This window comes from Podarcis melisellensis, assembly GCF_964234715.1.
Source record: "Podarcis melisellensis genome assembly, chromosome: 12".
Lineage (NCBI taxonomy): Eukaryota > Metazoa > Chordata > Lepidosauria > Squamata > Lacertidae > Podarcis > Podarcis melisellensis.
Genome location: NC_138544.1, coordinates 818,143 through 837,080, shown reverse-complemented (window position 1 = coordinate 837,080; position 18,938 = coordinate 818,143). Strand labels below are relative to the sequence as shown.

Genomic DNA, 18,938 nt, shown 5'->3' with positions numbered 1-18,938 from the left:
AGTGGAAGGAAGTGTTCGCGACGTCGGAAGATGAGGGAGGTTCTTTCAGGGGTTTTACCTCCTCACCGCCAGTAGGAGAGGAGACGGGAGGGGGTGAAGGGGGCCCTGGAGGGGAGGTGGATGTCAGGGAACTGACATCTAAAGCGCCGCAGGTGCAAAGGCTCCCTGAGGTTGAGAGAGCAGTAGCAGCGGAAGAGGGAACCAGTAGAGGGCGAGCAAGAACTCCAAGGGAAAGTGAGTCGGAGGGATGGCTCAGAGACGCTTCAAGCGAAACCAGTGGGGAGGTCTCAGGACCTCCTATAGGGACACCCACACCTCGACGGAAACTGTCACGCCGAGAGGCCAGACGACGTGTTTCCGTTAAGGAGCTTTTATGTTGGAAACGTTTCCGAAAGCAGCCACTTTCGGATTCTACTAGTGATTGACGCAGCCATGCTGGAGGGGCTCCGTCACAGGCAGAGGTTTGAAAACCTGATCAAACTCTGAGGGACTTGCATTTTACGCACAAGCAGCTCATCGTCCCATCACAGTTACTATTGATTTTTTACTCCTCTCCCATACTTCATATAATGCCCTTCTCACAATATTATTTAAAAATCCTTTGTGGGATTTAACCTTGTCATAGCCTATGTAGCCATGCCATCCGTACACAATATCCCATCCCTCCAGATCTAGGACTTCCGTGTTTTTAATTAATATCCAGTCCTTAATCCATGTCCAGCACGCTGCCTCAAAGTACAGTTTAAGGTCAGGGACCGCGAAGCCTCCTTTTTCCTTCAACTCTGTTAGTAGCTTAAATTTTATGCATGGTTTTTTCCCTTGCCAAATAAACTTGGAAAGGTCTTTCTGCCAATCCTTAAAACACTTTACGCCTCTAATTATAGGTATTGTTTGGAACATAAAAATCATCTTTGGCAATACCATAATTTTAACTGTGGATATTCTCCCCCACAGGGACAGATTCAATTTTCCCCAAGTCTCTAATTCTCTTTTTATTTCCTTCCACTTCTTCTCATAATTGTCCTTATATAAGTTTATATTCTTATTGGTGATCCAAACCCTCAAATAATTTACCTTATTGGCTACCTTTAAACCTGTTGTATTTTCCAGTTCCTCTTGTTCCAACTTACGTAAATTTTTCGTTAATAATTTGGATTTTTCTTTATTCAGTTTGAACCCAGAGACCTTCCCAAATTCTTCCAGTTGTGCAAGTGTTTTTTGGATACTTTCCACTGGATTTTCAGTGGTTACAATTACATCATCGGCAAAGGCTTTAATTTTGTAGTATCGAGTTCCTAGGTTAATTCCTCTTATATTTTTATCCTTTCTTATTGCTATTAAAAGTGGTTCCAATGTGGCAATAAAAAGAAGTGGGGAGAGAGGGCACCCCTGTCTTGTCCCCCTTTCGATGCTGAACTCTTCGGTGATCTCGTTATTTATTAGCAATTTTGCTTTTTGGTTATCATATATCGCCCTAATTCCATTATTTTCTCCCCTATTCAGACCTTTGAAAGTTTCCAATAGGAAATTCCATGATACTCTATCAAAAGCTTTTTCTGCATCAACCAATAACATTTTACTTGGTTTCATTTCGACATATTCCAACAGATCAATTATTATTTTTGTATTGTCTTTTATATGTCTATCTGGTAAGAAGCCTGCCTGGTCTCTGCTGATTATTTTGTTTAGGGTCTTTTTTTAATCTATTAGCCATCACCCCAGCATAGATTTTATGGTCTGTATTCAACAGGGAGATTAGTCTATAATTTTTCATGTCTGTCAACTCCACTCCCTGTTTTGGGATTAGAGTGATCAGTGCTTCTTTCCATGATTCTGGTATATCTTTCCCTCCCAGTATATTATTCATTATTCTTTGTAATATAGGGAGGAATACTTCTTCCAGATTCTTATAGTACATTAATGTGATTCCGTCAAGACCTGGCGATTTGCCACTCTTTTTTTTTATTACTTGTGCTATTTCATCTATTTCTATGTTGGAGTTTAGGGCCTCAACTTCTTTTTCAATTCTTGGTAATTTATTTTGTTGTAAATACTCTTCCATTTTATTAACCTCTAAATGTTCTTGTTTATATAAATCTTTATAAAAGTTTAAGAATTTTATTATTATTTTTACTGGTTCTGTTATTTCCTCCCCTTGGTTGAAAATTTTATTTATAACTTTTTTTGTTTGCTTTTCCTTTATCATCCATGCTAACAACTTACCGGGCTTATTGGCGGACTCAAAATACCTTTGTTTTGCCCATTTAATTTTATTTTCTACTTCCTTATTTAATATACTAGAGATATGGGATTGCAATATCTTTATTTTTTGTAATATTTCATGACCTTTTGGATTTTTGATCAGCACTTTTTCATTAATTTTATCTGTTTAGTTAGCTCTTGGATATTATTGTCTTTTATCTTCTTCAGCCTAGGCATTTGTTGTATTCCAAGAACCCTCATGTACGCTTTACTTGCATCCCAAACTACATTTATATCTGTATTTTGTTTCACATTTATCTCGAAAAATTCAGCTAACTTGATTTTTGCTTGCGTCACCCATTGGTCGTCTCTCCATATCTCATTGTTCATCCTCCACCTTCCCTTCGTTTGCTTTTTAATTTCCATATGTATTGTTACTGGATTATGGTCTGATATAGTCCTTCCCAGAATTTCTGCTTTTTCTAAGAAGAGGGTCAGCCCTTTAGAGATCCAAATAGCATCTAACATTCCCCCTGATTTTTTAGCTTCCGAGAAGTGTGTAATATCTTTCCCATTGGGGTGTTTAATTCTCCATGAGTCATAGAGGTCAAAATTGTCCACCATCTGGAAAAAGGAGAGCAGTAATTTACCTTCATTGGTAAGTTTCCCTCTAAAAGTTCTATCCCATTTGACCGAGACCACTCCATTCCAATCTCCCATAAGAACAATATTCTCCCCAATATAATTCCATAACTTCTTTTCCAGCTCCTTGAAAAACTATTTATTTATTTATTTATTATTATTATTTATTATTATTCGGAGCATAAATGCCCACTACGATTATTCCCCCCCCTTCTATAGTAATCTGCATTCCGCTTGCCTTTAATGTGTGCCTTCTAGAACCAGGTACACGCAGCCAAGCAATCTGGTTTTTCTTATTGTCAAAGAATGCCCTACCTGTTCTTATTTCCTTGACTTATGACTGCTTTGACACAGTTGCCATGCAGTATGGGCAACTTACTCCCCTACGCCAACACTCAGGCAAAGTTCCAAGCTATTCTACTGTTTTGCCATGGCATCCATGGAGAGAAAATGAGAATTTGAGCTATCAGAAGCAATCTGTTTTTATTCTTCTATAACAGCTGATTGCTTAATTAACTCTCATCTCATGACGCAGATGAACACACTTATTAAAATTTGTGTCCCACTCTATGCTCTGGGGTTACAGCAAGTGCAAGTTTTATACATAGATCAGGTGCACTCAACCATCAGCATGAGACCAGGGCCACTGGGAGCTGCCCTTGACCCAGACAGGATTATTTGAATCCTACTGTGAAGGTTGATTCCTGAGAAGGGTCTTAAGAGCAGCCTCAAAAAAAAAAAAAGGAAAGGAGGTCAGAATTGTTATTGTTGCTTGTAGCCTCTCCCTGGGCTGGACTTACAGCAATATTTTGGATGAAAGCCAAGCAGGAGGCACTGGAGCCGTGGAAAAGGAAAGGGGAAAAGAGAGAGAAAACTGAAGGCTCAAGACCCTGATCCAGAAAAGTGGTCCCTGTGATCAGCTGGAGGCACCTACCAAAGAGGGCCTTCAACACCTCCAAGGAACTGGAACTGGAATCAGAAGCAAAATTCACAGTTATGTTCCCAATGGGATCTCCACTACTTAACTTTGGATGGACAGGTTAAGTAGCTGTGTGTAGAAGAGAAAGGACCTTCTGTAGCAAAGGCAGCTGCTGCAGAAGTGTGCGAGTCAAGTTTGCAACCATCATGTGACCGCCTAATGAGGCAGTTGAAATGATACCAACAGTGAGGACTATGCAGCTGGATTCTATAGTAGTGTTCTATGAAAAACTCTCCAAGCTTGGAAACGTAGAGTTGGAAGGGACCCCGGTGGGCCTCTAGTCCACCCCCCTGCGATGCAGGAATCTCAAAACACAGTAAATATTGAAGGTGGTCTAAACCCCTGAGCCTCTTGGGCTTGCCGATCGGAAGGTCGGCGGTTTGAATCCCCGTGACGGTGTGAGCTCCCGTTGCTCGGTCCCTGCTCCTGCCCACCTAGCAGTTCGAAAGCACGTCAAAGTGCAAGTAGATAAATAGGTACCACTCTGGAAGGTAAACGGCGTTTCCGTGAACTGCCCTGGTTTTGCCAGAAGCGGCTTAGTTATGCTGGCTACATGACCCGGAAAAACTGTCTGCAGACAAACGCTGGCTCCCTCGGCCAGTAAAGTGAGATGAGTGCCACAACCCCAGAGTCGTTCACGCTGGACTTAACAGTCAGGGGTCTTTTAGTCTCAGAGCCACCTTGTAAATGGGAGAGGGTGTTCGGCCTGAAGGTCAAGCTGAGAAGTGTCGAAGGTCCAATACATGATGCATTGTTTTAACTGTTTTTAATTGCCTCCCCTGTCTTACCTTTTTAATTTGTGGGGGGGATTTGTTGCTGTTTGTTTTCTTTTTTAAAAAAATTATTTTCAGTTTCAAAAAACAATAATTTGTTAAACACAGACACACTTGTTTACATTAAACCAGGGGTCAGCAAACTTTTTTAGGAGGGGGCTGGTTTACCACCCCCTCAGAGCTTGTGACGGACCAGACTGTGCATGCACACACACATACGCAGCGGGGGGGGTTTCTCTCTCTCCCCCAGTCCTGCCCCTCCCCCTGCTCTCCTACCTCCTCCCTCTTTTGGAGGGACAGTCCCTTATTCCAGCGCCATGTCCCACTGCTATCCCTTATTGATGGATGTCCCTTAAATGATGTTCCTTAAATTTCAAAGGAAGCAGCTCCTCTCCCTCCCTCCCTGCCGGCCAGGGAAGAGGGAGGCTCCAACTGTGTTGCTTGGCTGTGTTGCTCACCCAATAAGAAGTCTAAGAACGACTGGGAGCTTGCATGCCTTGTGCTGATCAAATCGGCTGCGTTGCCTGGGGACTCGCCTTTGCTCAGCGCTTCCCAGCAGAGGTGACGGTGATTTTCCTTGAGTTTGGCTGCTGGCTGGGCTTTCTGCCTTTGGCTCAGAGGGGCTCAGAAGTTGAACATACCTGTGCTGAGTGCTCAGATCGGAATCAGATGGATACGTCATCGACGGCCCACTCCCTTTGCCAGCGAAAAGGTCTGTCTGGAGTGGGGACACATGGTGGGGGGGAAAAGGAAAGGAAATCTCGTGGGGGGGGCTTTTGAATTTGTTCTGGAGGCTCCTTCGATTGACTTATGAGGGAAAAGAAAGGAGCTGGTTGACTAAAATGGTGGGTGACTGGCGATCTCATAGCGAGTGGGGAGGCTGTCTGTGTGTGGCTAGTTAATGCAAGCTGAGGGGTTTTTTGAATGCTGGACGCCATTTTGTTGCACGTGCTGCTGCAAACGTTGCAGTGCAAAGCCAGGCCGGGGAGCCATCTTAAGTTGAGGCTGCGTAGGCCTTGTGGTGCATGTGATTCAGATTCTATTCAGTTGAACCTCTGGTTACAAAGTTGGTTGGACAGTGTTCTCGAAGTTACCCAGCATGAGTTTGACCAGACTGCAGAAGGACAGGAAGACTGGAGTGCCTGGAACAGGTGAGGCTGCAGGTCCCTTATTTTGGCTGCTGGTCCCTTATATTCAAACCTGTAAGTTGACAGCTATGGGTGGTGGTGGTGCCTCTCCTTTCCGGGTCAACTTTCCTGGGCAGCAGTTGTGGGGCCAGCAGATGCGCCAAGCTCCAGCCCAAACTCCGTGATGTGCCCGTCATGATGCCCACAGCGCAGCCATGGACGGAGAGGCTGGTGGGCAGGTGGCGAGGCTTCGGATTGGCTGGCACCAAAGCCCAGCACTCTTCCTCCACAGGGCGGGGAGAAGCTAGGAGGGAGGGAGGAAGGAGGAGGCACCCCCGCGGTGTGTGTGAGGAGAGGGGGGAAATGGTGCCCCCCAAAATTTGCAAAAAATAAAATAATAGCACAGCCAGAATGATCACACCGATCCAAGCGGCGATTCCAGGACTGTCTTTGGGCCAGATCCAGAGGGCAAATGGGCCTAATCCGGCCCGTGGGCCTTAGTTTGCTGACCCATGCATTAAACCATAATTCATATCAGTATCTTTATGGGGTTCCCTGAATCCCCAGACTTCCCCCACCCCTCCCTTGGCTTCCAAAATTTATCTTCCTTTTTCAACTGTATCTAATTACATTTATCTAAATTATTACATTTCAATTTTATCCTTTGTCACAATCCTGCTAACGTTTTTAAATGTTTACAGTGTTCTTTAATATATTCTATAAAGTTATGCCATTGAAATCAAATCAAATACCTTTACTGGCATTAAAGTATAAAACATTTCAAGTCACTGGGATAATTAAAAGTTGTCAAGGGTCATAAGGTCACACTGTGATCGTGTGCACTTAATTCTGCTTCTCCCTGTCTGTTCCCCAAAATGATGGATCACTGGGAAACCTTTTGGTTAAGATTGTGGCTAAAAATGAGGCTACTAAAGCAGTGATATCTTTGTCCTGATCTGCCAGGAGAAACCTCATTTGACTTCTTCTCGGAGTTATAGGCTGGAAGTCCAACATTTTCCTCAGCATCAGTTGGCGAGGTCTGCTGTGTAGAGAGCAAACTAAGAGAATGTGGTCCATTAAATCAGGTACTCCTTGGTTGCAGGCACACAAACAGGCTTGATATGGAGTATGTGAGAATCTGCCTTTGGTCACTGCAGAAGGGAAAGCATTTAATCTCGTGAACATAAAGGCTCTTCAATGGGAGGGGAGTAGTAGATATTTGGCACAGGTTCCATAGGATGTTGTAATACCTAAGGCCTCCGGAGAACAGGATCTCGGAGTATGAAGTAACAAGCACTGTCTTTGGTAGTCGTAGAGTTGCTGCCCGATTATTTGGAATATGTAACTTGCATCACATGCTTCAAGGCTCTCGAGAGCAATGCCCAAACTACGAATTTTATCTTGAATTGCTCTATACCATCTAGATGAAATGCGGTCTTCAAGCACAGAGGTTAAGAAGGAGTTAGCTGTTGTTCTAAAGGGGACTTTCAGCCAGGCCTTGGTTGTAGTCAGCCATGCTTTGGTTTCCATCAGATGTTGACCGGTTTCAACACATAAGGCTAAGTAACATTTAGGGGCACCAAGGATCTTACAAAGAAAAGTTGCTTGAATTTGTTCAACTTCTCTATTAAATGCTTGTATCCAAATTGGAATGCTGTACAATAATTGAGAAAGGACCTTGGCATTAAAAATATTTATTGTAGCGGGACCATCTGGTTGCATCTGAGGGAGAAAAAATGAAGAATCGCAGATCTGGTGCATTTTGCTTGGATGATCATTCAGCGTCTGTGTGTTGTTCAGTTTAAATTTGACTGGTAGGTATCCCTAGGTATTTGAAAGATTTTACCTGGTCAGTGGGGTGATTATCTAGTCTCCATTTGATAATTTGATGACTTTGAGGAAAGATCATACTTTTTGCCAAGGATTTATTGGACGGTAATTCTTAGGCTGCTTCGGGTCATTTTTTTTTTTTTTTAATAAAGGAGTGATGATGTTTAGCCAAACATCTGGTAATATCCTGAATTTGTCAATTAAAGTAAATAAGTTGACTAATAGAGGGGCCAACTTATGCCATTCTTTGTTGAATTTACTGTCCTATTGATGCCTGATCTTCCCGGTCAGCCTTGCCATTTCCACATAGTCCATCAACTTCATTATCCATTCTTCTTTCGATGGGGCTCTTTCTTCTTTCCATACCTGGGCAAATAACATTCTTACCACTGTCGTCGCATACATACAGTACTTCCTTATCCTTCAGTAATTCTTCTCCTATTATACCTAATAAAAAGGCCTCTGGTTTTTGAACAAAAATTATTTCAAACATTTTTTTCAGTTCATTATAAATCATTTCCCAGAAGGCCTTTGCTATTTTCCAAGTCCACCACATATGATGGAATGTATCTTTAGCTTTACACTTCCAACATTTGTTGGCCGAATCCTTATACATTTTCGATAATCTTGTAGGAGTCAAATTACCATCTGCACATCATTTTCATATAATTCTCTTTGAATGTATAGCAGGCTGTAAATTTTAAATCCTCATTCCATAACTTCTCCCATGAAGCAAGTTGTATATTATATCCCACATCTTTTGCCCAGTGTATTACAGATTTTAATTCCTCATCTTTTCTTTCCCATTCCAGCAACAATTTAAACATTTTTGACGGAACTTTTTCATTATTTCCCAACAGTTATTTCTGTAATCTCGAAAATTCTTTACCAAAACCAACCCCTTTATCCAACCTAAAGATGTCATTTAATTGGTGATATTGGAGCAAATCAGTTAACAGATGCCTTATGGCTTCAAACTTTTTTACTTTCAATTGATTTCCCTCCATGGTCAACTCATTATACATTGCCCATTCTTTTTTCATTTTTTTTTAACTGACGCTTCCAATGGTGATATCTATCATGGGGTTTTATTCTCTAATAAGTTCTTATATTTTCCCCAAACAGCATAAATTGATTTTCTAACAATATGGTTTAGAAATCCTCTATGAATTTTGGATTTTCCATACTACATACTGTATTTTGCATCAAATGAAGTCTTATTTCCAATTCAAATCTTAACGACCATGTAGCTGTTTCAATTTGGTAGTTTGTGATCTTATCCCATCTTCTCCAGCGTACGTCTGTACATTAGTCTCAAATAATCTCTAATGAACAGAACGTTCTTAATGGTGGCGTAGGTGGGTTACCAACAGGCAAAGTGCTTTTGCACTCAGTGCCTCGCTGCCTCCTGCATTCCATGCCAGAGCAAAAGCCAGGTACTGAGACGATATGCAGGTGCCTGTTTTCCCCATCCCTGTGGGGGGAGTTTGCAAGGATAATTATCCTCAATCATCCTTGATTCATCTATGCCAACGATCTCCCGTTGTTGTGGGACCTGGCTCCATTAAGGCAGCCAGAACCGGAAGCCCCAGACTGCTGGTTCTGAGGTTCCATGTCAATGCGACTGGCTCTGGGGTGGCTCAGGACTTCATGACTTCCATGATGACCATGGAGCTGTCCCAGCATGTCATTGGCCCAATATGGCTGGCCTAGTGATGTGAGGTGAGAATATTCTCGAGAATGAGAATATTCTCTGCTAGAAAATTATCCGGAGAATATTCTCCACAAACTGTAAATTCTAATGTAAGAACCATTTTTACAACCCACATTTTAAAAATCTAGTAAATAATAAGTCAAGCTGTGCTATTGGCAGTGTAAGTAATGAATAATTTATATTTTATCCAGTTACATTACTAGGAATTGTGTCATTCACCATAGGCAGTTCTGAAATGTGAGCTACGGAAAACATTTGTTTAAAAGTTTTTAAAATGTTATTCATTTAATTTGATGAACATTTGAATTTGTATGTATTTCAACCATATGTAATAGCCTCCCCGCCCCCCATTTTGATATGACCTTATTCTTAGCAATTCTATACCCTTGGCCATACAGTGTGATTTTTTTTTACAGAAAGTAACTTTAATGCTTTATACACTTAAAAGTAACTAGGTCTATACAATTATGTGTAACAGCATGTGAGGTGGCCTTGATTTAAACAGTTGAGGTTTCTATATATTTAGTGCCAGTAACTGGTTTTTGCAGTGCCATTCAATGGTACAAGGTGCTATTTACCAGAGACTGACATACTAAAATATATTATCATATATTTTATGATAATAAAATGTGGCACTTCACACTGAAAGCAATATCCTCCCAAGCACCATCCCTGGATACAGTCATCCAAGTAGGATTGGAACCTCTGGAACCACTGCAAAGAAGTACAGCCCATTCCAGAATACAATGCAGAAGAATACAAGGGTTGATGGTGTTGAAAACCACTGAGAGATAAAGGAGAATTAACAGGGATACACTCCCATTGTCTTTCTCCTAACAAAAATAATAATACAGGGTGACCAAGGCAGTTTCTGTGCCAAAACGGGGTTGAAACTCCAATTGAAATTGATCTAGAACATCAAGTCTCATCTAAGAGAGCCTGGATGTGACCTGTGACCACACACTGAAGAACCTTGTCCAAGATGGGGACACTAGCAACTGATTGCTTAGATTTTCTGGTCCATAGACATTTTCTTAAAGTTTCTTAAAGGTAAAGGGACCCCTGACCATTAGGTCCAGTCGTGGCCGACTCTGGAGACGCGGCACTCATCTCACTTTATTGGCCAAGGGAGCCGGCGTACAGCTTCCGGGTCATGTGGCCAGCATGACTAAGCCACTTCTGGCAAACCAGAGCAGTGCATGGAAACACCGTTTACCTTCCCGCCGGAGCGGTACCTATTTATCTACTTGCACTTCGACGTGCTTTTGAGCTGCTAGGTTGGCAGGAGCTGGGACCGAACAACGGGAGCTCACCCCGTTGCGGGGATTCAAACCGCCAACCTTCTGATCGGCAAGTCCTAGGCTCTGTGGTTTAAAGTTTCTTACCATTGCTTTATATAGGCAGACACAGACAACCCACTCCCCCATGGAGGCTTTGATTGTAACAAGCTGTCCCCTCCTTGCTCGATTTAATCAGCCATGAGGGGCAAGATCAGAAGCAGTCAGCCGAACCTTGTCTGTGTCTTCAAGCCATACTAACTGAAACTTATCCAACACAAGAAGCCTAGAAAGTGTTCCAGATGCCTCTGGAAATTCATCTGACGGAACAGTGGAGTCAAGATGCCAGCAGATGTGGCTTCTGTCCTCCAAATGCTTCACAAAGAAGTCACAGCAGGCCACCGTCAGTTCCTTTCCCCTTCAGGTGAGACTGTAAGAGGCCCTGTACTAGCAAGAAAAGCCGCTCTAGTCATCATATGAACAAAGCAAAAAACAACAACAAATAAGTGGTTCTTCTTCATTGCCTTCACTGCCACCAAGTAGGCTCAATAATTAGCCGTCACACCTGGTGTTTTCCTCCACCCGCATTCAACCCTTCTCACGGCTTGCTTTGTTGCCCTCAGCTCAGCCCCCCCCCTCAGGCTAGAGCCTGAGGGGAAGCCCAACAGGAGGAAGGCCTTCAGAAGCAATTATGTCCATGGTCTAGGTCCTCTGTATTCCACAAATTAACCAGGGGTTCAACAGGAGAGCCAGTCATATATATCAGCTGGAAAATCCCCCAGAGCCATCTGAAAACCATTTGGAGCCATCACCATCTGAGAGCGGACCATTCTAATACATTCCCACCTCTGCAGAAGGGGAAAGGCATTTAAATAAATGTCTTTGCACCATATTAACCTACCTATTCTGCTGGCCTCTCGGTTCTTTTGCTTTTCATTTCTCCCATCAAGATTGTCGTCTTCGCCACCATCGTCGTCGTCATCTTCATCGTCTTCGTCATCACTATACTGCCCAAGAGCATTGACCAGCTCCACAAATATCTCGTCATTGATAAACCCACATTCTGAAATCAGGTATATACATAAATGGAAGAGATATGCATTTGCAAACAGGCTGTGCATATCCTCAGGTAGCATAGCTCACTATGCAGAAAAACATTAAAAGTAAATTAACTTTGGAAACACAGGAAAATGGACATGAATAAGATCTTGTAACTATTTCTCTTCAACTATGCTTTTTTAGTCTTTCAGGACACAACACAGAACTTTATTTGCGCTGAATCTAGACATATATAAAAAACACTGTGAACATGCCTTTTTTTTTTAAAAAAAAGTAATATATATATTGAATTTCCCATTAGCTCACCATCGCCATCTAGTGTCACATTTGTATCATGCACTTAAAACGTTATATTTGCAACTTTATAGCCGAGTCCTGGGATAATTCTCTTGCAGAAAATGAGAGAGTAGCCAAGCCAAAGACAGAAAGATATTTAATATTTCATTATCATTCCTATCCCTAATCACAGATAATTCAGAGCAGCATTATTTTTGCAATCCTAGTCCATTTACCTGGGAATAAGTCCAGTTGAACTCAATGGGACTTACTTTTGAGCAGACATGAATAGGATTGTGCTATAAAGAACAGGTTGCACATCTAACGCTAGATATTAAAGCAGTCATCTGTTTAGCCATGTATATGGATTCTGTGCTTGTGCAGAACTCAAACAGGAAGCTTCCAAAACTGGGCTAGAGTTTTCACAGGAACTCCACCTGACTCTTTCATGTGCATGCATTAAGAAGTATTTTTCCCACTCAGCTCCATTTTTGGACTGACATAGCAGCCCTGCAGGAGAGGGAGAGAAGGGCAACAGGCACAGCAGCATATGCAGTGGGAGAGGCAGGTGGGTTGTGCAACTATATAGACAAGGGAGCAATGTATTCCTTCTTGTGGTCTTTGTCTATCCCCATATACAGGTGCAGTAAGCTCACTTACCAGATGCAAGGCACGTGTTATGAAATGAAAGAGATGAGCATGGTCCTTTCAGAGAAGTCATCTGCCCAGGTTTTCAGATAAAGTCAGAAATGGCAGATGAATAAAGGTTGAAACCTAGAGTTAGCACAGCAGAAGTCCATCAGCAGGACTCTTGGGGAAGACACCCTAGTGGAGTAAGATTGGACTTACTCCAGAACAGAGAACTTTGCCAAGCTCATTGTGGAGGTGAACCTTCAATTAAATCCAGAAGCAAAATGTTGTGTAGAGAGAGGTTCATTCTTCTTGCCATCTTATAGCAGATGAACTGCCACCAACTCCCCCTAACACATCAAGTAAAAGGAGGGCTCAGATCCAAGGTATCTAAAGCCCTCTTTATGTCCAATGCCAGGCTTGGAAGAAATATGGGTAGGACAAGGGAGGAGGAACAATGACAAGTTTTAGAAGGAGGAAAGCATCAGGTTTCAACAAGCACTCCACCCCAATACAGAGCCAAGTTACAGCGGTCAGACCTCACTTGCTCTCAGAGCACATGCTATTACAACTAAAATGTTGCTTGTGAACAGAAACAGCTGCAAAATAAACTCACAGCAAGAAAGTTGTTCATTGTCCCTGCAAATGGACAAATGACAAGGTTGGACAAAGACATTTTGCTTCCTGAGGCAAAGGATAAAATGCTGCAGAAGCTGACTGGGCCGGCTGTGGACTCTGTGACATTATCAATTCTGGCCATGGGAAAGCACCCTCAGCTGACTGGGTGCAGAACAGCCCAGGTGGTCCACAGAGGTCTCTTCTCAGAACGTTCCAGGCCCAAAGGGCTTTCTGAACAAGTGACTGCTGTGGTAAAAAGTGAGAAGGAGCCACATACTTTGAAGGGATAAAAAGGTAGGACACAGGTCAAAACTCTAGCCTGGCTTTACAAGCTCCTTGAATGAGCTCTGCAGAGGCACAAAACCCTTATGTGAGAAGTAAAAAAGGGTATATTCCTGTATTCTGCAGGTGGTGCCAACTATCTGGAAAGCCAGCGAGTACAATTATTTTGCTTCATGGAAAACATGTGATTTAGAATAATAATTACATTTTTGGAAATACGTACTACTGCTCATTCTTGTTTTTAAATATGAGACTTGATGTTTATTTCCAAAGGCATAATTATTGTACTAAATCATGCATTTCTCATTCTGTGTGAAGCAAAATAATTGTGCTTTTTATATCGTGGTTGGCTTTTTAGGTAGTTAAGCTCAGAACAGCACAGGCCACCCAGACTGGCGATCAGTAGCAGTCAACTTACAAACATACACATCCGAACTCACCTCTGTCTCCGTGCACCTTTCCGTCATAGTTTTTGATTAATTCTTCAATAAAAGTTCCATCCTGGTCAAGCACTTCATCTCCCATATAAGGAATGTTATGTAAAACTGTCTCATCCTCTACCTAGACATAAGGTAAAAAATATAACAAAGGGGGGGGGAGAGAAGTCTCTCACCGCAAGCACAAATTTTGATCACTCATCAATCCCTGGCACGGCAAAGCCAAAAAGCAAAGCAACCAACAACTTGCATCAAAAGCAACAATTCCATGGATACTTAATCAAAATTCCATAGCCGTCCACTAATATATGGTACCTCTATATAGCAAGGTCTCCTTAGAATGGTACCTCATCTCTACTTCCTCTTCTCATCTGAAAGCGATGTCCCTTTCATTAAGAACAGAATCAGCAAAGCCAACTGCACATTCCTTTGTACACATGCATGTGATTTTTCCATTGAAACGAAGAGGCCAGCACACATGCTAGATTCTGGATTGGGCAATGGTCTAAATGGTCTTTACTTGCTTTCCTTTAGGCTTGTGGTAGAAATTGCTGTGCAATGAGCATTCACTGTAATAAACTGTTTTGTAAGATAAACTATTGCACAGTTCATACTTTGTGACCCTACAAAAGTGCAGGAGGGACATCCAGATCATTGCAAGGGGTGTAGTCAGGAGTGATCTTGTAGAATATACACAAAGGGCCACAGCAATTTCTTTAGCAGACATTTCAGTGGAAATTTTCCCCAAATGCCATAGTCATGCGCATTACAGTAGTCATATGCAGAATACAGTCACCATGTGAGGCAGAAGCTCATGTAACAGCATTTCTGTGTATGTTCCTGCACATTTATGAGGGAAGAGTGACCTTCTGTAGTTAATCATTTGCATAGATTAAACAGCTCTGTACTCATAAAGACATAAAAGGCATATTGTATTTTATAATCGAATGTGTGTGTGTGTGCGCGCGCACACGTGTATGAATACATAAAATCATAGTTAAACAATACTTTTAAAAACCTATTTATTTAGGGATGGGTGGGCAGAAGGTAGATTGGAATTTATTGATAGATCTGTAGGTAATCTGCAAAGATTAGCAAAGACTCCCTACTGAAGTCTCCCTGCTCTAAATTATACTGCTAGCTAGGGGTAACCAGAAGTGAATTTTTGCTTGGGGTGACGGAGCTCAGCTTAGTTCCTGTACACAAAACAAATACGTGGACACAGAAATATTTAATTCTAAATGTATTTCTTTTTTCTCTATATAGGTTCTGGCAAAAAGAAATAAAGTAGATCCCACAAGGAGGAAGTCTATTAAGGAATGCCCTTGCTGAAAATGTTGCATAAATTATTTATTTTGTGACTATACTATTTTTTGTGCTACTACCTTTTTTCAAATAAATTTTCTCTATACAGTGGTACCTCGGTTTACGAACTTAATTCGTTCCAGAAGTTCATTCTTAAACTGAAACCGTTCTTAAACCGAGGAACACCTTCCCTGATGAGGCCTCCTGCCACCGCTGCCCTTCCACCATTCGGATTCTGTTCTTAGACCGAGCTAAAGTTCGCAAACTGGGACACTACTTCCAGTTTTGCGAAGTTTGTAAACTGAATCGTTCGTAAACAGTCCTGTTCTTAAACTGAGGTACCAATGTATATGTAGAGAAAAGGGTGCATTTGGCCTACCTATTTCTTCTAAGCCAAAAATATATACCTGCTACAGTCAATGCAATTCTATAAATCAGTTTTATCTATTGCAAGCTGCTCAACTGACATGGTAACGCCAGCAATTTATTTACACATTTCATACTGCCCTTCAAATTTTCTGTTTAGTTTAATACTGGTTTTAATTGATGATTTATTTATTTATTGTTGGAGCTGTTATTTTTTGAACAGAAAATAAAAGCAAATAAAAATAGGCTTAATGATTCTTTTTAAATGCCTCTTAAGGTGTGGTAAAAGGGAATTGGATCAGGCTGGTGGGCCAGATCCTTACCTCTCTCACCCTCTGCAGGCTAATTTTAACTGGTGGGAAGAGTCATTTGCCAAGCCCCTGACATCACAATGACTTCAGGTGACCTGCTATTATAGAGCTGGAAGGGACCCTGGGGGGGTCTTCTAGTTCAACCCCCTGCAATGGAGGAATCTCAACTAAAGTATCCATGACAGATGGCCATCCAACCTTTGCTTTAAAACCTCTAACGAAGGAGAGTCCTCGAGAAAGACACTGAAAATTGCTTCCCTTCCCACTTACCTTACGAACCATACCATCAGCCGAGAAGCACAGTTCAATGCAACTCTTCTATTTTAATTCTTTATTCTGGCTACTCTGAGTTGTCTATTGGATGCCAAATTATCTGTCCAAAATTGAGTCCTTTTGTGAATCAGCTTCTAAAGACCATAAAGCATCAGTGAGTAGCTAACACTTCCTACATTTCTTAAATGTTTGGTGCAAGTTCTGTAAAAATTTCCTCAAACAGAAATGCCCAGATTTATTCATCCATGAAGAAGAATTATGACACTGACTTTACTCAAAAGATGCATTCAGATGCTTTCTGCAAAATCCAGTGTTTGCAAATAATAAAATTAATTTTATCAGGAATCAATTTGACACACAATGAGGTTTGCTGAACCATTAAAACTATTATTGGGCATAAAAGCACTGCAGAGTCACACTATACTAGAAAGACGGCATCAACTATTATTCAGCAGACTCTTTTGCTGGTTTCCATTTCAGTTGGTTTAGTCCCGTATTTCACTTACCATAAAGTTTTGCTGAAGGGGAGACCAAGAGTACATTATGGGTACTGAAGCAACAGCATTCAGAGTCTTGAGGGGAATTACTTGCTTTGGAAAATCTAAGTCACTGGTGACTGAACACTGGAAGAAGAGATACAATTACACTACTAGTAGTACGTTGTTTTTAAACAGCAGCAAAAACCTGACTTGACAAACAAAGGTGTGCATTTCAAAGGGATAAAGTGAACAGTTTTAATTCAAAAAGAAATGCTAACATTGAAAAGTGCTTATAAATGTTTGCTTTTACTCAGATAGGGTTGTTCCTTAGGTATGGTCACACCATACATAGTAAAGGTAATGTGTACTTTCTAACAACATTTCAAGCAAACACATCATGTTAACCAACCTCCCTGGTCCCACGCAATGAGCTCACAGAAGTCATGATGTGGACAGGTTGTATCCGGCGTTGTTTCCATTCTTGGTTTAATATTTCTGTTCTTTCCTGGATCTTCTGACGATTAGAATTAAACATGCTCTGGAAATAAAATAATGTTTTAAGAACCGAGAACCCACAAGCATTTGTAAAGTTATTTGGGTATCTAAAAACAATGCTCGTCTGACTGAAAGACAGGGAAGGGATATAGCTCCATAGCAGAACATCTGCTTTGCGTGCAGAAGGTCTCAGATTCAAGCCCCTGCATTGTCAAGCAGGACTGGGAAAGTCTCCCATCTGAAACACTGGAGTTTGACTTCACTGTAGTTCAGTGGCAGAGCACACGCTTTGCACACAGAAGACCCCCGGCTCAGCCCTGGCATTCTACTATGGACAATCACAAGACTTGCTAAGCAGCATATAAAGATGGTCCAAGAGCTATTCACATACAATACCATACTTCATTATGTCAATGCTATAGACAACAAAACCAGGTGCGAACTAGTGTAATGTAGAGCTTAAGAACATGACTTATGAACTAGGAATCTCTCCAGACAGCTTTGGGCAACCAGCCCACAGCCCCTTGCAATATATGGGTAATATTAGCTTACCATCAGGGTTATTGTTTTAAGATATTGATTAAAGAACCACATGTTCGCACCTAGAGCATTGGACTGTCTACAATTTTGATTTCTGACCGCAGGCCCTCACACTGTACCAGATGCCACTCCATGTTCCCAGACTTCTAGGAGCAACTGGCAACAGGAGGGCTGACTGATGCTATGGGAAAGAGGTCCTGAAAAGTTACAGAGTACAGTTCTTTCCAAACAATATTAAAGTGAATAAACAGTTCAAAAAGATGAAAGCTGTTTTAATAAAGCATCACCTTTAGAAGGTACTTAAATTTGTGTTCAACAAATACAAATATAATATTTTAAATTAAATTTTGCAGGACACCATTCATTCCGCTTACTCCACTTGCATTATATGGCAATTATAATTCGGAGCTGGCCAATGAGCCCAAGATTTCCTTGGGGGTTGTGTTTTTCAAACAGCAGCCCTGTGTGCTACTTAGCAGATCCCTTCAGAAATTGACAACACTTTCAAAAGTAGTTTGCAATATGACATGGGTGTTCACTGTTCAAAGTCAGAAATCCCACTGGGCTCTTTAGAGTATAGTTGCTCTGTTGCAAAAATCCAATTTCTGTACTGAGGGTGGTAAGATATTATGCACTTTGCATATATAAGTATAACTTTTTCTAATGTCAATGCAGTATATGAATCTTTCTAAAAGGGACAACAATACTGAATGGAAAGCAGCTATTTATTTACTTATTTTTAAAATATCTAGACTGCCCTTTGCTCAAATGGATTCCAGGCAGTGCTGGATTTAGGGCTGTGCAGGCAGCTCCCCTGCACAGGGCATGGAGCCAAGGGGATGCAATAATAATAATAATAATAATAAATTGTCAATGTTATCAATGTTTGAGGGATATTCTGTTGCATTAGAATTATAATGTATTTTTTATTGTTGTACATTGTTGGTAATATTGTGCCCTGAGCAAGAATAACATTTGGTGTGTGCCCCCCTTTCTTATTTTCACAGTAATTCCTGATTGAGACAATAAAAATACAAAACAAAACAGAGATACAAAGGCAGAACAGAGGCCATAACAACAATTTAAAATGCCCAAGGGAATAACTTTTTAAACCTGGTGTTCTAAAAAAATTGTAATGTCAGCACTGGTTAAGGCTCCCTAGAAGGGTATTCCAGAGTCAGGGTATCATCAGAACTAAATAGATCACAACATGAGCAATTGTTAAAACTCAACGAGGGACAGCCTCATTTTAATGCTGAATGCTCTCATGGTTGCCCTTTTATGAGAACCAATACAGGGTGAAAGTCAAAAGCAAAATATTTT

At 41.4% G+C, this 18,938-nt stretch overlaps 1 protein-coding gene across 5 annotated transcripts in view; it reads right to left on the bottom strand.

Annotated features, from left to right (window-relative positions):
• Positions 1–18,938, bottom strand: part of EZH2 (enhancer of zeste 2 polycomb repressive complex 2 subunit) — a 62,555-nt gene that overhangs the window by 27,958 nt on the left and 15,659 nt on the right. For 3 of the 5 annotated variants that reach the window (XM_081931064.1, XM_081931066.1, XM_081931067.1), the window contains 4 exons: positions 16,990–17,118; positions 16,608–16,724; positions 13,850–13,970; positions 11,446–11,607 (listed from right to left, as the gene is read on the bottom strand). In XM_081931064.1, coding sequence (XP_081787190.1) covers positions 11,446–11,607; positions 13,850–13,970; positions 16,608–16,724; positions 16,990–17,118 — 529 coding nt within the window. The remainder of the gene's footprint in view (positions 1–11,445; positions 11,608–13,849; positions 13,971–16,607; positions 16,725–16,989; positions 17,119–18,938) is intronic. The other 2 variants (XM_081931063.1, XM_081931065.1) reach the window with 1 other exon arrangement.